The sequence below is a fragment of the Oncorhynchus keta genome, chromosome 28 (genome assembly GCF_023373465.1).
Source record: "Oncorhynchus keta strain PuntledgeMale-10-30-2019 chromosome 28, Oket_V2, whole genome shotgun sequence".
Classification (NCBI taxonomy): Eukaryota; Metazoa; Chordata; class Actinopteri; order Salmoniformes; family Salmonidae; genus Oncorhynchus; species Oncorhynchus keta.
This window is the reverse complement of record NC_068448.1, coordinates 61,989,437-62,008,906: the sequence shown is the minus strand read 5'-3', so window position 1 is coordinate 62,008,906 and position 19,470 is coordinate 61,989,437. Positions and strand designations below refer to the sequence as shown.

The window sequence follows — 19,470 nt, the reverse complement described above, 5'->3', positions numbered from 1 at the left end:
TGCCCTTGTTTCCTTGCTCACATTCTGGGCTCTAAATTTCAGCTGGCGTTATGGTAGCGCTTAGTGTCAAACTCACGTTAGTTTGCAAATTCGTTATGTAAAAACTTTCCAGCCCTAACACCAAAGTTGGCAATGTACCTGTCCTATATCAGCTCGCAGGCGTTGAGGTGTGTCCTTAAAAACGTGCGCCAATACGGCAATAATTCGGGACATTTAAAACCGACCAAAAACGTAGGGATAACGCAATTGGTTATGGCACTGATTTTGCCAGCGGAGACACACACAGTAGCCTTATGTAGGCTACATCACCAATGTTTTATTAAAATATCACGAGCAACAAAAACATTCAACAGACATTGTGCTTTTTATATAGGTCGTTCTCAATAGAACATCACAATACGGTGCAGAGTGTTTGATTTGGCTGCTGGAGGGCAATGAGACCCCCAGCTCCACTAAAACCATTGACAACTGTCAAGACCCGGTTACGAAGTCGGGTCTCCGGTGGGAGAAACAGTCACTTAGCAAACTGAGCTACTAATAGTCGGCAGAACCCAGAAGATGAGGCAGACACAGCAGTACTTGAGACAGTGTTTTAATAAAGTAAAAAGGAAAGTTCAGGTAAAAATATAAATCCACAACGTCAAAAGTAATTCCAAGAGAAAAAGGTAATCCTCCAAGTCAAAAGGTAAATCCACAAGGTGGTAAGTACAGCAGAAAGAAAAGCCTCAAAAGATAATAAAAAAAATAAATAAAAGAGAACAAAAACAGAGTACCACAAGAGAGTCCAACTGGCGCAACAAATGTTCACAGCATCGCTGGGGCTGGGTGCTAACATTCAAACACAGAGCAAAGAACTGAGGAAAACTAAGAGTTTAAATACATTCAAGGGAAACGAGGCACAGGTGCAATTAATAACTGGAATCAAGGGAAAACAAAAGGGTCAAAATGCACAATGGGGGCATCTAGTGGCCAAAACCGGAACAATCCTGGCCAAATCCTGACAGACAACTACTATTTTCAAGGGATTGTTTAATAAATGTTAACTATTTGGTTTAATATCATCACCTCTTGAAGAGCAGTCAGAACTACACATTTCCAATTATTCCATGTTTAACTCTATCATCTGTTGTATACAGTAAGTAACTGCATGCTTTCATGATCAGTAAACATCAGTTGAACATGTAATTTTTGATAGGTGAGGGAAGCCTATCCATTTGGCATGTAGCTAGCTAGATAGTAAAGCAAACAACATGTCCATTAGCTTGCTTCATCAGAGATGAGGCTTTTGGAAAGAGCTTGACATCGTCAAGTCCTCGTCATGGTTAAGTTGTCAGTCGGACATCTGTCATCACCATTACAGATTACATGAAAATCAGAAAATATTTGGATATAGCCCTGTAGTTTATCCCCTGACAGTTACCTTAACTAGCCATATTGATGTGATCTGTTATTAGAGAGCTAGCCAATTTACTGCGGTCAAACTATCCTGGAAATGAAAAAAAAACTCTGTCAAGCCATCTGCCCTATAGAATTTGCATGCACGCAGAATATGCTTGACAGGGAGAGACGCTCCAATATCTGAACCTCTCAAGAGATTTAGTGTCGCCACACGCTAGTGAATTGTGATATGATGATGTGATACGTTCATACCCAGTAACTTCATTCAAAAAGTGAGACAAATTGATTTGACGTGATTCACTTTAATTGGATGTTTGAGTGATATAAAATAAAAGTGAACCATACCTGACGAGTGGTTTAGGTTCATTTCCCAGGCTCTGACTGTCAAGCGCATTTGCCGATGTACTGTTAGTTGATGTTTACTTTGCAAGCTATTGGTAGAAACTTTGTACAGTTAACTAAACATAGTGGTAATTAGACCCAATGCACCTTTTTCTCCCAACAACGTAGGCCAAACTAGCGGGGTTAGCTAACATTATCCCCTTTTCAACATTGTTTTTAAAGAGTGTTTAATTCCCATAGCTTTTGCTGACAGACATGATAGTCTACTTCGACTGATGGACAAAGTCAAATTGGCACTGCGGTCAACCTAAATGGAAATCTCGGTCAAGCCATCTGCACTGTAGAATTTGCATGAACATTATGGTATTATGGGAAATGCTTAACAAGGAGAGACGATCTCTCAACCTCTTCTAAACAGATTTAGTGTCGCCAGTGAATTGTGTGATGTGATATGTTTATACCCAGTAAGTTCATTCAAAAAGTGAGACAAATTGTATTGACTTATTCAATTTGTTTTATTTTTTGTTTCGGTAGCAATGCACAGCATACGCGGAAGTATATACCTTCAGACGGAAGTACAGTTGAAGTCACAAGTTTACAGACACCTTAGCCAAATACATTTAAACTCCGTTTTTCACAATTCCTGACATTTAATCCTGGTAAAAATTCCCTGTCTTTGGTCTGTTAGGATCACCACTTTATTTTAAGAATGTGAAATGTCAGAATAATAGAAGGGAGAATGATTTATTTCAGCTTTTATTTCTTTCATCACATCCCCAGGGTGCTTTGCTGCAGTAGGGACTGGTGCACTTCCCCGAATGCACTGTATATACACTGAGTTTACAAAATATTAAGAACACCTTCCTAATATTGAGTTGCAACCACCTTATACCCTCAGAACAGCCTCAATTCGTCGGGGCATGAACTCTACAAGGTGTCAAGCGTTCCACAGGGATGCTGGGCAATGTTGACTCCAATGCTTCCCGCAATTATGTCAAGTTGGCTGGATGTCCTTTGGGTTGCAGACCATTCTTGATACACACGGGAAACTGTTGAGTGTGAAAAAATAAACAGCAGCTCTTGACTCTCTCAAACCGGTGCGCTCGGCCCCTACCACCATACCCCATTCAAAGACACTTAAATATTTTGTCTTGCCCATTCACCTTCTGAATGGCACACATACACAATCCATGTCAGCAAACTCAATGGATTAATAGAGAACAACTACTCATCTGTCTATGTTATGGACTAGAAATATTTTTACTGTACCATTTTTAAAAGAGAGGCCTCTAAACTACTTACATCACATACACGATAATGGCATTTGCAGTGCCTTAAGAAAGTATTCATAGCCATTGATGTATTGAACATTTTGTTGTGTTACCACCTGAATTAAATCCATAAAAACATTTTTTGACCCACCTACACACAAAACACCATGATGACAAAGTGAAAACATGTTTTAGACATTTTTTCAAATGTATTGAAAACGAAACACAGAAAATATTAATTTACATAAGTATCACCCTTGAGTCAATACGTTGTAGAAGCACATTTGGCAGTGATTACAGGTGAGTCTTTCTGGGTAAGTCTCTAAGAGCTTTCCACACCTGGATTGTGCAACATTTACCCAATATTATTTTCAACATTGTTCAAGCTCTGTCAAATTGGTTGTTGATCATTGCTAGACAAACATTTTCAGGTCTTGCCATAGATTTTCAAGTAGATTTGAGTCAAAACTGTAACTCGGCCACTCAGGAACATTCAATGTCCTCCTGGTAAGCAACTCCAGTGTAAATTTGGCCTTGTATTTTAGGTTAGTGTCCTGCTGAAAGGTGAATTCATCGCACAGTGTCTGGTAGAAAGCTGCCTGAACAAGGTTTTCCTCTAGGATTTTGCCTGTGCTTAGATCAAATCCATTAATTGTTTGTCCTGAAAAACTCCCCAGGCCTTAACGACTGCAAGCATACCTATAACATGATGCAGCCACCACGATGCTTGAAAATATGGAGAGGGGTACTCAGTAATGTGTTGTATTGGATTTGACCCAAACATAACACTTTTATTCAGGACAAAAAGAGAATTGCTTGGTCACATTTTTTGGCAGTATTACTTTAGTGCCTTGTTGCAAACAGGATGCATGTTTTGGAATATTTGTATTCTGTACCAGCTTTCTTCTTTTCGCTCTGTCAATTACGTTAGTATTGTGGAGCAACTACCATGTTGTTGATCCATCCTCTGTTTTCTTCTATCACATTCATTAAACTGTAACTCTTTTAAAGTCACCATTGGCCTCATGGTGAAATCCCTGAGGGATTTCCTTCCTCTTTTCAAATGAGTTGGGAAGGATGCCTCTATCATTGTAGTGACTGGGTGTATTGATACACCATCCAAAGTGTAATCAATAACTTCACCATGCTCAACAGAACATTCAATGTCAGTTTAAATGTTTTTACCCATCTACCAATAGGTGCCCTTCTTTGCGAGGCATTGGAAAACCTCCCTGGTCTTTGTGGTTAAATCTGGATTTGAAATTCAGTGCTCGACTGAGGGACCTCAGATAATTGCATGTGTGGGGTACACTATTATTGCGCACATAGTGAGTCCATTTTCTTCCGGCACCGACAAAGATGGCCGCGTCGCTTCGCGTTCTAGGAAACTATGCAGTGTTTTTTTTTTTTTTTTTTTTTTTTACGTGTTATTTCTTACATTAGTACCCCAGGTCATCTTAGGTTTCATTACATGCAGTCGAGAAGAACAACTGAATATAAGATCAGCGTCAACTCACCATCAGTACGACCAAGAATATGATTTTCGCGACGCGGATCCTGTGTTCTGCCTTTCAACCAGGACAACGGAATGGATCCCATGTGGCGACCCAAAAAACGACTCCGTAAAGAGGGAAACGAGGCGGTCTTCTGGTCAGACTCCAGAGACAGGCACATCGTGCACCACTTCCTAGCATTCTTCTCGCCAATGTCCAGTCTCTTGACAACAAGGTTGATGAAATCCGAGCAAGGGTAGCATTCCAGAGGGACATCAGGGACTGTAACGTTCTTTGCTTCATGGAAACATGGCTCACTGGAGAGACGCTATCGGAGGCGGTGCAGCCAGCGGGTTTCTCCACGCACCGACAGAAACAAACATCTTTCTGGTAAGAAGAGGGGCGGGGGCGTATGCCTTATGGCTAACGAGACATGGTGTGATGAAAGAAACATACAGGAACTCAAATCCTTCTGTTCACCTGATTTAGAATTCCTCACAATCAAATGGCGACCACATTATCTACCAAGAGAATTCTCTTTGATTATAATCACAGCCGTATATATTCCCCCTCAAGCAGACACATCGATGGCTCTGAATGAACTTTATTTGACTCTTTGCAAACTGGAATCAATTTATTCGGAGGCTGCATTCATTGTAGCTGGGGATTTTAACAAGGCTAATCTGAAAACAAGACTCCCTAAATTTTATCAGCATATCGATTGCGCAACCAGGGGTGGAAAAACCTTGGATCATTGTTACTCTAACTTCCGCGACGCATATAAGGCCCTGCCCCGCCCTCCTTTCGGAAAAGCTGACCACGACTCCAATTTGTTGATCCCTGCCTACAGACAGAAACTAAAACAAGAAGCTCCCACGCTGAGGTCTGTCCAACGCTGGTCCGACCAAGCTGACTCCACACTCCAAGACTGCTTCCATCACGTGGACTGGGATATGTTTCGTATTGCGTCAGATAACAACATTGATGAATACGCTGATTCGGTGTGCGAGTTCATTAGAACGTGCGTTGAAGATGTCGTTCCCATAGCAACGATTAAAACATTCCCTAACCAGAAACCATGGATTGATGGCAGCATTCGCGTGAAACTGAAAGCGCAAACCACTGCTTTTAATCAGGGCAAGGTGACTGGTAACATGACCGAACACAAACACTGCAGCTATTCCCTACGCAAGGCTATCAAACAAGCTAAGCGTCAGTATAGAGACAAAGTAGAGTCACAATTCAATGGCTCAGACACAAGAGGTATGTGGCAGGGTCTACAGACAATCACGGACGACAAGAAGAAAACCAGCCCAGTCACGGACCAGGATGTCTTGCTCCCAGACAGACTAAATAACTTTTTGGCCGCTTTCAGGACAATACAGTGCCACTGACACGGCCTGCAACGAAAACATGCGGACTCTCCTTCACTGCAGCCGAGTTGAGTAAGACATTTAAACGTGTTAACCCTCGCAAGGCTGCAGGCCCAGACGGCATCCCCAGCCGCGCCCTCAGAGCATGCGCAGACCAGCTGGCCGGTGTGTTTACGGACATATTCAATCAATCCCTATACCAGTCTGCTGTTCCCACATGCTTCAAGAGGGCTGTTCCTGTTCCCAAGAAAGCTAAGGTAACTGAGCAAAACGACTACCGCCCGTAGCACTCACTTCCGTCATCATGAAGTGCTTTGAGAGACTAGTCAAGGACCATATCACCTCCACCCTACCTGACACCCTAGACCCACTCCAATTTGCTTACCGCCCAAATAGGTCCACAGACGATGCAATCTCAACCACACTGCACACTGCCCTAACCCATCTGAACAAGAGGAATACCTATGTGAGAATGCTGTTCATCGACTACAGCTCGGCATTCAACGCCATAGTACCCTCCAAGCTCGTCATCAAGCTCGAGACCCTGGGTCTCGACCCCGCCCTGTGCAACTGGGTACTGGACTTCCTGACGGGCCGCCCCCAGGTGGTGAGGGTAGGCAACAACATCTCCACCCCGCTGATCCTCAACACTGGGGCCCCACAAGGGTGCGTTCTGAGCCCTCTCCTGTACTCCCTGTTCACCCACGACTGCGTGGCCACGCACGCCTCCAACTCAATCATCAAGTTTGCGGACGACACAATAGTGGTAGGCTTGATTACCAACAACGACGAGACGGCCGACAGGGAGGAGGTGAGGGCCCTCGGAGTGTGGTGTCAGGAAAATAACCTCACACTCAACGTCAACAAAACTAAGGAGATGATTGTGGACTTCAGGAAACAGCAGAGGGAACACCCCCTATCCACATAGATGGAACAGTAGTGGAGAGGGTAGTAAGTTTTAAGTTCCTCGGCATACACATCACAGACAAACTGAATTGGTCCACTCATACAGACAGCATCGTGAAGAAGGCGCAGCAGCGCCTCTTCAACCTCAGGAGGCTGAAGAAATTTGGCTTGTCACCAAAAGCACTCAAACTTCTACAGATTTTTTATTTATTTATTTTTTATTTCACCTTTATTTAACCAGGTAGGCAAATTAAGAACAAGTTCTCATTTACAATTGCGACCTGGCCAAGATAAAGCAAAGCAGTTCGACAGATACAACAACACATGGAGTAAAACAAACATACAGTCAATAATACAGTATAAACAAGTCTATATACAATGTGAGCAAGTTAGGTGAGAAGGGAGGTAAAGGCAAAAAAAGGCCATGGTGGCAAAGTAAATACAATATAGCAAGTAAAACACTGGAATGGTAGTTTTGCAATGGAAGAATGTGCAAAGTAGAAATAAAAATAATGGGGTGCAAAGGAGCTAAATAAATAAATAAATTAAATACAGTTGGGAAAGAGGTAGTTGTTTGGGCTAAATTATAGGTGGGCTATGTACAGGTGCAGTAATCTGTAAGATGCTCTGACAGTTGGTGCTTAAAGCTAGTGAGGGAGATAAGTGTTTCCAGTTTCAGAGATTTTTGTAGTTCGTTCCAGTCATTGGCAGCAGAGAACTGGAAGGAGAGGCGGCCAAAGAAAGAATTGGTTTTGGGGGTGACTAGAGAGATAGAGAGATATACCTGCTGGAGCGTGTGCTACAGGTGGGAGATGCTATGGTGACCAGCGAGCTGAGATAAGGGGGACTTTACCTAGCAGGGTCTTGTAGATGACATGGAGCCAGTGGGTTTGGCGACGAGTATGAAGCGAGGGCCAGCCAACGAGAGCGTACAGGTCGCAATGGTGGGTAGTATATGGGGCTTTGGTGACAAAACGGATTGCACTGTGATAGACTGCATCCAATTTATTGAGTAGGATATTGGAGGCTATTTTGTAAATGACATCGCCAAAGTCGAGGATTGGTAGGATGGTCAGTTTTACAAGGGTATGTTTGGCAGCATGAGTGAAGGATGCTTTGTTGCAAAATAGGAAGCCAATTCTAGATTTAACTTTGGATTGGAGATGTTTGATATGGGTCTGGAAGGAGAGTTTACAGTCTAACCAGACACCTAAGTATTTGTAGTTGTCCATGTAGGTGCAGGTAGCGATCGGTTGAAGAGCATGCATTTAGTTTTACTTGTATTTAAGACCAATTGGAGGCCACGGAAGGAGAGTTGTATGGCATTGAAGCTTGCCTGGAGGGTTGTTAACACAGTGTCCAAAGAAGGGCCGGAAGTATACAGAATGGTGTCGTCTGCGTAGAGGTGGATCAGGGACTCACCAGCAGCAAGAGCGACCTCATTGATGTATACAGAGAAGAGAGTCGGTCCAAGAATTGAACCCTGTGGCACCCCCATAGAGACTGCCAGAGGTCCGGACAGCAGACCCTCCGATTTGACACACTGAACTCTATCAGAGAAGTAGTTGGTGAACCAGGCGAGGCAATCATTTGAGAAACCAAGGCTGTCGAGTCTGCCGATGAGGATGTGGTAGTTGACAGAGTCGAAAGCCTTGGCCAGATCAATGAATATGGCTGCACAGTAATGTTTCTTATCGATGGCGGTTAAGATATCGTTTAGGACCTTGAGCGTGGCTGAGGTGCACCCCATGACCAGCTCTGAAACCAGATTGCATAGCAGAGAAGGTATGGTGAGATTCGAAATGGTCGGTAATCTGTTTGTTGACTTGGCTTTCGAAGACCTTAGAAAGGCATGGTAGGATAGATATAGGTCTGTAGCAGTTTGGGTCAAGAGTGTCCCCCCTTTGAAGAGGGGATGACCGCAGCTGCTTTCTAATCTTTGGGAATCTCAGATGACACGAAAGAGAGGTTGAACAGGCTAGTAATAGGGGTGGCAACAATTTCGGCAGATAATTTTAGAAAGAAAGGGTCCAGATTGTCTAGCCCGGCTGATTTGTAGGGGTCCAGATTTTTCAGCTCTTTCAGAACATCAGCTGAATGGATTTGGGAGAAGGGGAAATGGGGAAGGCTTGGGCGAGTTGTTGTTGGGGGTGCAGTGCTGTTGGGTAGGAGTAGCCAGGTGGAAAGCATGGCCAGCCGTAGAAAAATGCTGATTGAAATTCTCAATTATGGTGGATTTATCAGTGGTGACAGTGTTTCCTATCTTCAGTGCAGTGGGCAGCTGGGAGGAGGTGTTCTTATTCTCCATGGACTTTACAGTGTCCCAGAACTTTTTTGAGTTAGTGTTGCAGGAGGCAAATTTCTGCTTGAAAAAGCTAGCCTTGGCTTTTCTAACTGCCTGTGTATAACGGTTTCTAGCTTCCCTGAACAGCTGCATATCACGGGGGCTGTTCGATGCTAACGCCATAGGATGTTTTTGTGTTGGTTAAGGGCAGTCAGGTCTGGGGAGAACCAAGGGCTATATCTGTTCCTTGTTCTAAATTTATTGAATGGGGCATGTTTATTTAAGATGGTTAGGAAGGCATTTAAAAAAAAAATATCCAGGCGTCCTCTACTGACGGGATGAGATCAATATCCTTCCAGGATACCCCGGCCAGGTCGATTAGAAAGGCCTGCTCGCTGAAGTGTTTCAGGGAGCGTTTCACAGTGATGAGTGGAGGTCGTTTGACCGCTGACCCATTACGGATGCAGGCAATGAGGCAGTGATCGCTGAGATCTTGGTTGAAGACAGCAGAGGTGTATTTAGAGGGGAAGTTGGTTAGGATGATATCTAACCTGGTAGGTTCATTGATAATTTGAGTGAGATTGAGGGCATCAAGTTTAGATTGTAGGATGGCTGGGGTGTTAAGCATGTTCCAGTTTAGGTTGCCTAGCAGCACGAGCTCTGAAGATAGATGGGGGGCAATCAGTTCACATATGGTGTCCAGAGCACAGCTGGGGGCAGAGGGTGGTCTATAGCAGGCGGCAACGGTGAGAGACTTGTTTTTAGAGAGGTGGATTTTTAAAAGTAGAAGTTCAAATTGTTTGGGTACAGACCTGGATAGTAGGACAGAACTATGCACCCTATCTTTGCAGTATATTGCAACAGCGCCCCCTTTGGCAGTTCTATCTTGTCTGAAAATGTTGTAATTTGGAATTAAAATTTCCGAATTTTTGGTGGTCTTCCTAAGCCAGGATTCAGACACAGCTAGAACATCCGGGTTGGCAGAGTGTGCTAAAGCAGTGAATAGAACAAACTTAGGGAGGAGGCTTCTAATGTTAACATGCATGAAACCAAGGCTATTACGGTTACAGAAGTCATCAAAAGAGAGTGCCTGGGGAATAGGAGTGGAGCTAGGCACTGCAGGGCCTGGATTCACCTCTACATCGCCAGAGGAACATAGGAGGAGAAGAATAAGGGTACGGCTAAAAGCAATAAGAATTGGTCGTCTCGAACGTCTGGAACAGAGAAAAGGAGGTTTCTGGGGGCGATAAAATAGCATCAAGGTATAATGTACAGACAAAGGTATGGTTGGATGTGAATACAGTGGAGGTAAACCTAGGAATTGAGTGATGAAGAGAGAGATATTGTCTCTAGAAACATCATTGAAACCAGGAGATGTCATTGCATGTGTGGGTGGTGGAACTAATAGGTTGGATAAGGTATAGTGAGCAGGACTAGAGGCTCTACAGTGAAATAAGCCAATAAACACTAACCAGAACAGCAATGGACAAGACATATTGACATTAAGGAGAGGCATCCTTAGTCGAGTGATCAAAAGAGTCCAGTGAGTGGAGTGGTTGGTTTGGGGGTCGCGGCGATTTAGACAGCTAGCCAGGACATCGGTAGCAAGCTAGCATAGGATGGAGGTCTGTTGTTAGCCACCTCTTGCGTTCCGTCAGTAGATTAGTGGGGTTCCGTGTGGTAGAGGGGATTAGTCCAAATCACACAACAACAAAAATAAAATAAAAACAATAGATATAGTTATAGAGGCCCAAGAAGAAACATAATAATAATAAAAATAAATAAATTCTCTGATTGTCTATTCTGAGAGCAGCCGGTAAGACAGCTAACGGTTAGCAGGCCGCAGATGGGCGTTCAGGTAACGTCGCGACGGAGGAGCCAGCCGGATCTCCTTCGGGTAGATAACGTCGGCAGTCCAGTTGTGAAGGCCCGGTGGGGCTCCGCGTAGGCAGTAAAACAGGTCCGGATAGGTGACTGCAGCCCAGGAGTGATTGACGGAGCTCAGGAGTGATTGACGGAGCTGGCTAGCTCCGGGTAGTAATTGATGTTTGCTCCGGAATCGACGAGAGCAGATAGACACACGGATAGCAGCTAGCTAGCTGTGAGATCCGGGAATTAATGTCCAGAGAGCAGTTGAAATCCAAGGACATGGAGAGAAAAAATGGTCGGTATGTTCCGTTCTGAGCCGCGCTGCGCCGTACAAAACTGCCGATAGATTTTCGAGCTAAAGGATAGCTGATGACCACAAACCGTGGTTAGCTGAATACTAACGATTTGCCAGTAAAGAAGCTAACTAGCTTCTGAACTTGCTTCTGATTAGCTTCTAGCTAGCTCCTGGCTAGCTTCTGGTTAGTTTCTGGCTAGCTTCTTGGAGTTTCTGGCTAGCTTCTGGCTAGCTTCTTGGAGGATTGCAGATTTGAGGTAAATAATACATATTTATAAATATAAATTGGTGAGGCGGGTTGCAGGAGAGTGTTTTGAAGATGAGTTGATGGAAAATAAAAATAAAATGTATGTGAAAAAAAGTTGTAAATATATATATATACAGGACACGACAAGACGAGGACAAAAGACGTCTGAACTGCTATGCCATCTCGGGGAAAGAATGATGCACAATCGAGAGCATCCTGTCGGGCTGTATCACCGCCTGGTACGGCAACTGCTCCGCCCACAACCGTAAGGCTCTCCAGAGGGTAGTGAGGTCTGCACAACGCATCACCGGGGGCAAACTACCTGCCCTCCAGGACAACTACACCACCCGATGTTACAGGAAGGTGTTGGATGAAATTATTGTTGAAATGATTAATAATGTATACATTTCAATTAGAACCATTTATTCTAATACTATTATGTATGGGCTCTTGGTTAAGCTGTTCCTGAAAATGTAAGCAAAACGAATTGTCTGTACCTCACGGGAAGTTTAAGGGAGAGGGATGATGTATCTTTTCTGACAGATAAGAATGGTCCTTGATGTACCATTTGTGGAGGAGAAGATATCTTTTAGACAAATTGGAATGTCTGGGTTATGAGGGGAGTAGAAGACATCTCTTGACCGGAAAACACTGGGCTATTGTGGGAATCGGAGAGAGTGTGGGAAACTGATGATGTCATTTTCAGTTTATAACCTGTGGAAATATGTGTATGTGGTTAGTACTCACTTGAATTAAACGCTGTTTACCTGGCTTTTAAGACTGGTCTCGATCTACTTCATGCATAATTAATGAACTTACACCTCATTAATGAACTAGAGCGCAAATTTGATTTGGCTATAAAACATATAGGAATTTAGAAATTCCACTAACAGAAGGCCATAAAGATCATCAAGGACAACAACCACCCGAGCCACTGCCTGTTCACCCCGCTATCATCCAGAAGGCGAGGTCAGTACAGGTGCATCAAAGCTGGGACCGAGAGACTGAAAAACAGCTTCTATCTCAAGGCCATCAGACTGTTAAACAGCCACCACTAACATTGAGTGGCTGCTGCCAACACACTGACACTGACTCAACTCCAGCCACTTTAATAATGGGAATTGATGGGAAATTATGTAAAATATATCACTAGCCACTTTAAACAATGCTACCTAATATAATGTTACATACCCTACATTATTCATCTCAAATGCATACGTATTTACTGTACTCTATATCATCTACTGCATCCTTACGTAATACATGTATCACTAGCCACTTAAACTATGCCACTTTGTTTACATACTCATCTCATATGTATATACTGTACTCGATACCATCGACTGTATCTTGCCTATGCTGCTCTGTACCATCACTCATTCATATATCTTTATGCACATATTCTTTATCCCCTTACACTGTGTATAAGACAGTAGTTTTGGAATTGTTAGTTAGATTACTTGTTGGTTATTACTGCATTGTCGGAACTAGAAGCACAAGCATTTCGCTACACTCGCATTAACATCTGCTAACCATGTGTATGTGACAAATACAATTTGATTTGATTTGACTTATTATGTCTTGTAAAGCACATTTTTACTCCTGAACTTATTTAGGCTTGCCATAACAAATGGGTTGAATACTAATTGACTCAAGCCATCAGTTTTTCATTTGTAATGAATGAGTATTTAAAAAAAAAAAAAAAAAACAATTCCACTGGGAATATGGGGTATTGTGTGTAGGCCAGTGACCAAAAAAATCTAAAATGTAATATATTTTAAATTCAGGTTATAACACAACAAAATGTGGAAAAAGTCAAATGCTGTTAATACTTTCTGAAGGCACTGTATATTTTGGAGTAGTAACAGCGAGTAGGCATTCCCCTTGCTCTTCATATTTCCAGCTCACGTGAAAAGTTTGGATGTGCATAAAACCCTCCACAGTCGCCGTAGTTTTAGGCCTAAAATTATATGCCCACGGGAAGCAATTATGGTGCCTGTAACTTTATTTAGACATAGGCTATTTCAAACAAGTTGTTTTATTTTATTCTAATTTGATTAGAATTATTTGCTGTCTTTTTTAGGTCTTATCATAAATTGCCTGGATTGATGCGCCAACGATTGATAGAATGACACATTTATAACATTACTGTGCACCAGTTTTATTAAATGATCCTTTCAACTACTACTACTAGTTTTATTGTATTAGCCATCAATTGTCCCATTAACAACCACCCATATTAGCAAACGTATTTAATTCCAAACTTCACATTTCTCTAGTATAAGCTACTTATTGTAATGAATGATATCAGTAAAATGCCTGCAATAAGTGGTCGGTATGGTCGGTGATGATAATTTTCGTTTAGTCTTATAAATAGTGAATTCAATCTTGCTTATTGACAATGTTAGGCATGTCCATGGCTCAGACATAATGCACTTTACAGTAGGCCAATATCAGTGTGAATGCTATGTTATCAATATATTTGCATATGGAAGCCATGCAATTACTGTTCAAAAACATGTTCAACATGTTTTGCAAATATGGGATAGGTATACATTTTGTTTCTGTAGGCTATTTAACTAAGCTACAACGGACTAACATTCAAACAGGAGTTGATGACAATGCAATACATAAAATACCGTGAATACACAACTTGAAGCAACCACATATTTAGCCATGGAGCACGTCCCGGTTGGCCCGTGAGGCGTCAAGCCTCGACACACCTTCAACTTGCTTACACACTTACCTTGTTTATTCAAGTTGCTGCGCCCCTAATTCTGGTTGTGAAAATAACAAAAGTATTTGACACACCCCTGAACCTATAGCGACCGTCAGAGCTTAAAACTTAACCAAACCGGCCCCACGCGTGCATCGGCCACCTTGCCATTTTTGTCTATCCCCACCAGACGCATTCACGCAGATTAAAATACCAAAACCAACTGAGAAGCAACTCTTATTAACTTTGGGACAGGTCGGAACACACAAAACATTCATGGACATTTAGCTAGCTTACTGTAGATAACTAATTTGTCCTGGGAGATAAACAGTGGTTTGTTATTTTACCTGAAATGCATATGGTCCTTTTTTTTGTTGCTGGATCTTTGTAAGCAGTTTGGATGAAATAATTAAATAAAGCTTGGACATGTAATGTGGCCGGTCTAGTCAGCATGTTATATTTACCATTACATTGGGTTTGTTCAAATAGAGCCCTCCATGTCTGAACCATGGTAACTTAGTCTGGCACTTGTATTGAAATATTATATTATTTAGCATTAAATATTCAGCAAGTATTCCAACAGGGCTATGATATTATCTGCTGTCACCATGACAAACACATTGTGCCTCCCACAAAGGACAAGAAACACACAAACACATAACAGATGAAGTATTTTTAAAGATCTTTTGGGGCATAGGTAGGGCTGTGGCTGTCACGAAATTGTCGGCAGGGGATTGTCAAGCAAACAACTGGTCTGTCTCAGGCAATTGACCTGTTAATTAACATAAACACATTTAGCATCTCCTGGCTTCCACACATAGCCTACAAGCCATTTTAAAATGACTATGCCAAATGGCTGTGGGCTACACTAGTTCATTTATCAGACAAGATTTGCTTATAATTCTGTGGCATTGTTTTATATTGTGAAGAATACAATTAAACAAAGCTGAATAAAATAGAAAGGACATTTTCTCCAAAGGATTTGAGGGAGTGTCACATGCGTCTATTCTGTGTTGAGCGCTTAACAAAGAAACAGGTCCTCCTATCTGCTTAATTTAGAGTTATTAATGTAACTTTAGTTGTTCTACAAACATTGGGCTACATGTTTTGATTTATAAATACATTGTAATTCTTCATGATGAGACTAATGATGATTTGAAAAAAGTTGCTTGAAAGGCATGAGCTCAGCTGTTTTTTGTGCAGGCTGTACACACTCCAATAGTCACTTCTTCACAATTTGACAAGCACTTGAAAATGCCTCGAAGTTCACAGCGGCATTCCCTTTGTGGCCGTAATGCACCCTAAAAAAAATCCATGCCTTTTACATCCTGGAGTGTTGCGTTGTGTGTGCCCTTCTCCCTGAATGTGCTGTGCAATCCGATGAGTCTCTCACTCATACAGCTCTCAGTCACGTGATTGGGTCTTTCTCACAGGCTACAATTTAAGGCAGACACATCAGGGACAGAACTGCGCGTCCTTATCCAATTCCGAGGTGCATATTGAAGATATTGTATGACCTGTCCACATTTACTTTTCGTCAGCCAACAGGATAAGTAGGCCTAACGGACAGCAAAAGCACTAGCCTATGTGAATCTACCCTCCTGCTAGGTTCTAATTATCATAGTAAGAACTCAACGGACACTATGAAAGCTCAAACCAAGTTTATTCATCCCAGAGGATCGAACAGCTGTACCGACAAAGACATGGTTCCACCAGTGGTGGTATACACACCCACACTTTGGGTGGAGTCTCCTCCTTCTCGCTAAACATTGTATCTTTATTGCTAGGCAGGAAACTAAGTGATACGGGCAATAAACTGTTCCTTCCCCCTTAACGTGACCTGGACACTCTTCATCGCTAATTCATGGCTCTCTCCCCTTATCAATGCCGGCCACATGTGATCGTTTTCCCTACACTCAGTACATTCCAAGCTTAATTGCACCTTAATATACCTTCCTCCTAACCTCTGGTGTAGACCCTAGACTATGGCACCCCTCATGTCTCTAGCATAACTAATGATTAATAATATTTGAAGTTTAGAAATCCAAATTCATCACCTCCATAGTACAAAAATCAACCTATTCTATTCTGTGCAAGAAATAAATATTCCAAACATAGTCTGGGACAGTTGTGGGATGTGATAGTGGTTGTATTAATTTGGGATCTAACATGCCAAAAATATTTTTATGCAATGTGGCTGACGCAACAGATCAGCAGTTTTAGCTTAAAATGTTGATAAACTATTAGGCTCTCTCTTCACATTATATGAGCAGCAATGCGCACATGGTAGTAGGCTATAAGCACAAACGTTACACTAGCGGAAAACACCATTATCAAAAGTGACCACAAATGCAGTTATGAATGTAATGTTTTTAACTTTAGTTGTGATACAAACCTTATTAAAACATAAAGGCCTATAGGCTAGGCTACTCTGTCATGTACTTCTAGAAGTAGTGGGTGGAGGAGTCAGGCGCAGAGAGCAGGGTAGTTGATATGTGGAATGTTTATTCCCCAAACCACAGTGTCGGTCAACGCCACACACACGGGCGCAATAAGACCCAGTCCAAAACAAGTGTCGGTCAACGCCACACACACGGGCGCAATAAGACCCAGTCCAAAACAACAGTGTCGGTCAACGCCACACACACGGGCGCAATAAGACCCAGTCCAAAACAAGTGTCGGTCAACGCCACACACACGGGCGCAATAAGACCCAGTCCAAAACAACAGGACGAAACGGTTCGAGAACAAAATACTTCCCCAGAAATCACACACATCAAATAACAGAAAACAAGCCCGCACAAAACCGGCGGGCCTACCGGGTTTAAGAAACCTAAACCTAAACAAGAAACAGGTGCAACTAATCAGACAAAACTAAATGAAACAGAAAAGGGGATTGGTGGCAGCTAGTAGGCCGGTGACGACGACCGCCAAGAGCCGCCCGAACAGGAAGAGGCACCATCTTCGGCGAGATTCGTGACATACATGAGGTGTGCGACTATGATTCGAAACATAGGGGGGCATCATTCACAAGCAATAATTTAGAATTCACAAGTGATAGGCTAATATCGTCACTCATCAGACTATTCTTGATTTAATCTGGTCTTTACATATACTAAATAATGTGTGTGACATTTACTTTAGAATGGATCATTATCATGCACCTGTATGGAAACGGGCAGTGAGAATAAATACATGTCATCGATGCACTTAAATAGCGAAAGGAGGACACTTTTCCCCGTGGTTCATTTTCAATTTAAGCAATGTTCTTAATATTAAGAAAGTTGAGAAATAAATATAGTAGGCCTAGCTTATAGAAAGCTGATGGGATCCTCCTCTTTTAATTAGCTGTTTTCTCCCACAATTGCATAGCCTATAGAAATGTAGCATAACATGAGCTGATGGGCTCTCATGAAGTGTTTGATTAGATTTTCGAATACATTTGCATTGATGTCAGAGTGATTAGAGAGACAATGAGTGCTGAGTACCAGGCAGTTAGCATGTTTGGTAGGCTACTAATGACCAGCAGCAGCATCAGAGCTTGGAGAAGCCTAATTACCGTGACTAAACGGTCACGTAGAATTTGACTGGCTTCATGACTCGTGTCCGCCGGTGTGGCGGTAATATGGTCACCACAACAGCTCTAGGCATAGGGAAATGTACCTTAAAAAAAAAAATAGGCAGAGATCATATAGTACAAATGTACAGTACCCCCTAAACAGTCACCTTAGTAGGCTCTCCCAAAGTGCTGGTTGACTTTGACTGTGCTGATGTAGACAACCAGATTAATAAGGAATAACTGTCTCTGTTCCTCCAGCAGCACCACATCCATCTGTACCTACACACAATCATATGAAATAACATAATACATAAATTAGTATAATTATTATTCACTTTGGTAGAGAAACAAAAGTCACGGCGGCATCTGCAAATAACTGATAATTGAATAAAGCTAAAAACACACCTTTCCCTCTGCATCCTTGTACTTGATCAGGAAGTGCTGGCCCTGGTAGTCATAGGAGAAAGGCTCCTCATTGGCCAGCACCATGGAGACAGGCGTGCTGACACACCAGAAGGGTATCTGGGACTCATCCAGCAGAGTCAGGCTCATCATGCAGCAGTTCTACACACAGAGAGGAGAGAAGAGAGAAAAACACAGACAAATGCTGCTTTAGCTAAAAAATATGTGTTGATGGTTTATGCCATCTGTTATTTCATTGCTATGTCAACGTTAGGTAGGCCTTATGACAGGTGGTTGCTGTAAACTAAACAAGTGAGTCAGTGTTCCTTTCCTGTACCTTCACAGTCCCCTCCAGAGCATCAGACCTCCAGGGCAGGCTGACCCTGTCAGAGAGAGGGGTCTGCCGAGACTGGTTACTCCTGATGATGGCATTCAGCTGGATGAAACCTTCATTGATCTGACCTGGAAAACCACAAGGACCACATCAAGACATCAACAGCCTATGGTCAAGTAGCTGTGTAGAGCAACTACAAGGCAGAGGAATGAAGACTTGACTCAGTAACTTGATCGAGGGCACACAGTACTGTAGGAAGTTTCAGTAGACTTGATATTAAAAAGTGTCACTAAGCTAAAAACAACCCAACTCTATCATTCTCCTCAGCAGCCCAGGCTTCTCACCTTCTGTTTGAACGCCTGGGGAAGTTCTCCTCAGTAAGAAGCTACAAAGGGGTAGTGTACGGTGTCTAGATGGAAAATGAACCCCAGCGCTTCCATTCAAATGTAAAATACAACACTTAAGCTCACCAGACTTCCAATAGACGAGTCAATGAGACGAGATATGGAAGGGCGGCCACACGAGACTATGATAACCCTGAGCCCTGTGGACAGTGGTTTATTAACCTTTCCGGCAGAAGAGCTGAGGGAAGTGGCCAGACATGATCTCCGTCACAGTGTTGTGGAGGGTAATGTGTAGCGTGTAACCATGGAGACCGTAGTTTGGGTCCACGTCATCAAAAAGAGGCCTGTTCTCTGGAATGGTGTAGGGGCTGGGAGAAAAAATGATAGAGAGACAGAGACACAGACCGAGAGAGAATGAATGTAAAACAGAGGCCTATAAGACCATTCCCACCTGTCACCAGGAGAGGGAGTTAGCACACCATCTGCAAGTCTGTCACATCAACCCAAAGAACCAACGTAGAGGCAGTGTGCAGTAGGCACACATCATCTTAGACATTTCTTATTTTATTCGGATCCCCATTAGCTGTTGAAGCAGCAGCTGTTCTTCCTGGGGTCCACACAAAACATGACAAAATAC

At 42.7% G+C, this 19,470-nt stretch overlaps 1 protein-coding gene across 2 annotated transcripts in view; it reads right to left on the bottom strand.

Annotated features, from left to right (window-relative positions):
- Positions 1-623: 623 nt before the first annotated feature.
- fbxo15 (F-box protein 15) overlaps positions 624-19,470 on the bottom strand; it is a 38,933-nt gene continuing 20,086 nt past the window's right edge. Inside the window, exons 9-13 of one of the 2 annotated variants that reach the window (XM_052483478.1) lie at positions 19,056-19,201; positions 18,493-18,617; positions 18,159-18,317; positions 17,921-18,032; positions 624-2,789 (exon numbers count right to left, since the gene is read on the bottom strand). In XM_052483478.1, the coding sequence (XP_052339438.1) occupies positions 17,922-18,032; positions 18,159-18,317; positions 18,493-18,617; positions 19,056-19,201 (541 nt within the window). In that variant the 3' untranslated portion in view covers positions 624-2,789; position 17,921. Of the gene's footprint in view, positions 2,790-15,840; positions 18,033-18,158; positions 18,318-18,492; positions 18,618-19,055; positions 19,202-19,470 lie in introns of those variants that run through there. The other variant, XM_035741725.2, reaches the window with a different exon arrangement.